Genomic DNA, 4,592 nt, shown 5'->3' with positions numbered 1-4,592 from the left:
ATAAGTTTGATTCTAAATGTTTGCCGTCAATGTTATACATTAATGGCCACATTATGCCGCCGCCCCTGTGTGACCTATATCTTTGCTACTGTAACAATGAAAATTTCCCCACTGTGGGATCAATAAAGGCATTCTTATCTTATCTTATCTTATCTTTGTGGGGCACACGTCATGAACTCTTGTGTAACTCTCTCTGACAATATAATTCTCTGTGCATTTTGCATTGGACTTGGACTGGAATAGACCATAAATAATATAATTGCAAAAATGAATTATGTAGATGTATCTAATGAAACAAATGGCTGATGAATATTGAGACCATATTTTGGATTTTTATAAAGGAGCCGGAAACTGCAACACACAGTATAAACAACAGAAACAATATTCCTAGCAGGCCAAATTGGTATTCAACTATTTTATGAAACAGAAAAAACAGTAAAATATTTTTTTCCCAATAAATAAAATCTAAGAAAAATGTCTTTCGTTTTAAGATTTTTTTTTTTCTATGCACCATGGTCACAGATGAGTCCTGCTGACTTTGGGTACACTCTGGACTGGTTGGAAGTCAATCGCAGAATGGACTTTGAAGAAGGAAATTGCCTTGCATGCAGTTTTACAATCATGGCTTAATAAGAATTTGATTAAAAGTGAAACTGAAAGTGATTATCTTTGTTAAATTTTTATATTGTATATCATTATGTTAGATTGTGCTGGTGTCGATAATTTTTACGGTGTAATTACCATCTCTCCAGCATCCACTTAGCTGCTATTGTAATCGTAGATATCACGCATACTGTTTAATGAGTCAACACACTCCAATGTGAAAGTGTCGGCACACCTTCATGTCTTTGACTGTTTGCATCATTGTGAGTGTCGCTCAAACAAAGTCTTCATATCATGGTTAAAGGTGAAAATGCAATATAGATAGGAGAGGAGTGGCAGGAGGGATTATTGCCTTCCACAATTATATATAAGACTCCAGCACTCTCCGACGGCTTTACTCTCAGCAGTCAAACATTTCTGCCACGGTCACTTCTGCTCAGTCAACAATTGGTCATGGAGCCCCTGACTATGAAACGAAATGCTTATTCGTGTGAGTGGACAAGTAACCGTAGAATTTCAAGCCATGCCACCACTCCCACCTCTGGCAGAGTTGGCTGGCAATTCGGCGGGTACCAGTCAGACTACCAGCCCACAGGGTTAATTTCTGGAACCCTGGCCATCGAGAATGATAAGTTTGCCTTGCGGCAGCTGAACGACCGCCTGGCCAGCTACATGGAGACTGTGAGGAGTCTGGAGAAGGCCAACAGCAAGCTGGAGATCAAAATCAGAGAGACCATCGAGAAAAGAGGCCCACTGGAGGGGGTGGACTACGACAAATATAATGCTATCATTGCAGATCTGAGAGCAAAGGTGAGACAAGTTAACATTGCTATCATGCAACTTGCGTTGGGCCATTTCGCAATCACTCATGATTGACTGGTGACCGGTCTGGGGTGTAGTTTACATCAACTGGGGCAGGTTCCAGCCCCTGTCATGACCCAGATACTTGATATACAAAATAGACGGTTCAATAGAAAGAGATGCAGAGACAGCAGAATAACCAAACAGAAAAAACAAGATTCATCACGATGCAGGCAAATAATTTGTTGCAAAAATGTGTTTCCCTATTTTGACATTTTTAGCTCTAGCGGTAACTATAGTAAACTGCACTGTAAAAATCAGCTTTCAGTAGCCCTTACGTCATAAATGACTCTTTCCTCATTTGTCTATGAATTCACAAATGTTCACCTTGAAATCCAGTTTTTTATCGTTATGTGGAGCTGATATATATATTATCCAATGTCGTTTTCTCAACTGCTGTGCTTAATTTATCAAAGAGAAAATGTGTATACGCAATCCTGAGTTTCATCACATTAAAAAGAATGAAACAATCCTCTCTTTGTTTCAGATTTTTGGCAAGATTAAGGGCAACATGCAAATTGCTATCGCCATTGACAACGCCCGCCTGGCCTCAGATGACTTTAGGATCAAGTGAGTGTTTCAGCTTTGTAAGCTTTGGGATCCAATTTGGATTATTACGCTTTCTCTCTCTCTCTCTCTCTCTCTCTCTCTCTCTCTCTCTCTCTCTCTCTCTCTCTCTCTCTTTTTCTCTCCTTTCTATCTAGGATGGAGTACGAGCTATCCATGCATCAGACTGTGGAGGGTGATGTTGCAAGACTTAGAAAGATTCTGGATGACACAAATGTCCGCTCCCTGCACTTGGAGAGTGAAATTGAATCACTGAAGGAAGAGTTAATCATCCTTAAGAAGAACCGGGATAATGTGAGGGAGCGCCAACAGTTACAGTTCACCCAAACATTCAACCACCCAAACATAAACATCATCTCAATCTGTACCATTACATTTGTTTGTTTGACTTATTGCACAGGATAGCCTTTGCTCGGGAAATCACTCCCTGTTCGTTTCCCCTTTGACAGGACATTGCTGAATTGCGTGCCAAGATCACTCAGGTCGCAGTCCATGTGGATGTTGATGCCCCCAAAGGCCAGGACATAGCCAGTGTCATGGAGGAGATGAGGGCTAAGTACGAGAAGATCATAAGGAAGAATGCGGCGGAGGCCAAAGCATGGCACGAGTCCCAGGTAGCCTACTCTAAGTGATTAGTTAGAGACACTTTGTTCAGAGCAATCGGGACGAACGCTCTATCTTCGTTATCGTGCGCAGATCACAGAGGTGCAGGTTAAAGTAACTGAGCAGACCACAGCCCTGAAAGAAGCCACAACATTAGTAACTGAAACCAGGAGGAAGTATCAGACATTGGAGATTGAACTGCAGTCGGCAGTGAGCATGGTAACTTTTCTCTCGACTTATGTCTTACATAATACTGTACATAATAATTGGTCAATAGAATAATCCATCTTCTTTTCAACCAGATAGAGTCCCTGAGGGCCACACTCTTGGACATCGAAAGTTGCTGCAGCATGGAAGTGGAAAAATACAATGAGTTCATTCTGAGGCTGCAGGAAGAGCTCACTAAGCTTCGCGCAGAAATCCAAGAAAACAGAAAAGAATATGAAGACCTCCTCAACATCAAGGTCAAACTAGAGGCTGAGATTGCCGAGTACAGGCGGCTGCTTGACGGAGGGATTGACTTAAAGTGAGTTGGAGCGAGTGTGACAAGAACCTACAAAACATCATCAAAGCGTGGACTCAAAGCCAAACCAAGACCTGTTTTGCATGCTTCACTGACGGCTAAAATAGACATTGTTCTTGTTCATTTTTCCAGAGTTGAGGATGCCATCAAAAAGAAGACGGTCGAGACCAAAGTGGTGACGGTGACTCAGACTCTGGTGGATGGCAAAGTTGTGTCAGAGAGTAAGGACATCAAGACCGGTCTGGCGGTGGAGAGCTAAAAAGTGGAAGAATAAACAGAAATACACCCACGTTAAGATGTACTATCCGGCCTGTTTATGAATTATTTTTTTCATTTTGGGAGTGGGGGTATAAAGATAATTAAACCATTTGCAAAAAAAAAAAAAAAAAAAACTTTAGGCCAATTATGTCCAACACTCAGGACGGTTCTCACCTTGTCGAATCTCTCGATATGTAGAGCCTTCGCATCCTGTGACCAATTTGCACTCACCCACATGAAGCAGAGGAAAACAGCCACAGAGGCTTCCTGCCAGTATTCTCCCGGGTCTGCATTGAGTGTAGGAAATTCTTTCAGCTTCTGAAAAATGTACACTCTGACCTGTAGTATTTCAGAAGTGTCCCATAGTGGGCAGAAGGCCATATTCCCATGCCTTGTCCAAGCAACCCATGTTTATCTATATTCTTGTTAGTCCTGCCTGCTATTTGACACATACACGGACCTCATTTGGAATGTGAGGTAAAATTGTGCTGCAGAGTAATAAACTTGGGTAGTTTGCTGCAGCCTGCAAACCATCTTGAGAGCAAACCAGACCAAATTAAATGTGATCACTCATTTGTATCAGCATTTCTACCATTATTCCCCAATGTGACCCAAAATCAGCTTCATGAGTTTTGAGGGAACATCTACCCTATATTTTTCATACCAAATATTGTATCGTGAACGCTTTGAATTCAAACTGTTGGTTCAAACAGCTAGTATTCACTGCCGGGTCATATTTGACCCATAACACCACAAATACCAGTGTGTTTTTTTTTTTTTAGACCTTTAGAATTTGATAAAAAGGTGAAAATTAATTTTGTTGCGTTAGAATAGTTGTGACTGAGGATTAGATAAGGCCTCGTTCCAGTACAAAAATCAAATGGTATCTTTTACGAACCTAAACTTCAAAACGGGTCAATATTAAACCCAACACAATATAAGGGTTAATAATTTAACCTAAAATATGGTCCAAAAGAAGAACAAGACAAAAACTCAAACCAAAATGGGGCACACATTTTCTGTAGGGTATCAGTGATGATCAGCCAAAGTGGAAAGTTGCAAGGATGACAACAGAACTAAAATAAATAACCTATTTCTGAAAGTGGTATGCTAGTAGGTGGCAATACTTAAGTGTTACTTAAACCATTATATGTCTAAAAATGATAATAATTTCTTT

At 40.7% G+C, this 4,592-nt stretch overlaps 1 protein-coding gene across 1 annotated transcript; it reads left to right on the top strand.

Moving 5' to 3' along the window:
- Window positions 1-1,056: 1,056 nt before the first annotated feature.
- Window positions 1,057-3,416, top strand: LOC147152670 (keratin, type I cytoskeletal 18-like). Its single transcript, XM_086044369.1, has 7 exons — window positions 1,057-1,413; window positions 1,952-2,034; window positions 2,169-2,325; window positions 2,481-2,645; window positions 2,728-2,853; window positions 2,937-3,160; window positions 3,290-3,416. Exons 1-7 carry the CDS (start codon window positions 1,057-1,059, stop codon window positions 3,414-3,416), a joined length of 1,239 nt encoding a protein of 412 aa, XP_085900495.1.
- The last annotated feature ends 1,176 nt before the right edge of the window (window positions 3,417-4,592 follow it).

Source organism: Filicampus tigris, chromosome 1 (assembly GCF_054856515.1).
Source record: "Filicampus tigris isolate MCC_2025a chromosome 1, RoL_Ftig_1.0, whole genome shotgun sequence".
NCBI classification, from domain to species: domain Eukaryota; kingdom Metazoa; phylum Chordata; class Actinopteri; order Syngnathiformes; family Syngnathidae; genus Filicampus; species Filicampus tigris.
Note: the sequence above shows the minus strand (reverse complement) of the source record. Positions and strands in the feature narration are given on the sequence as shown.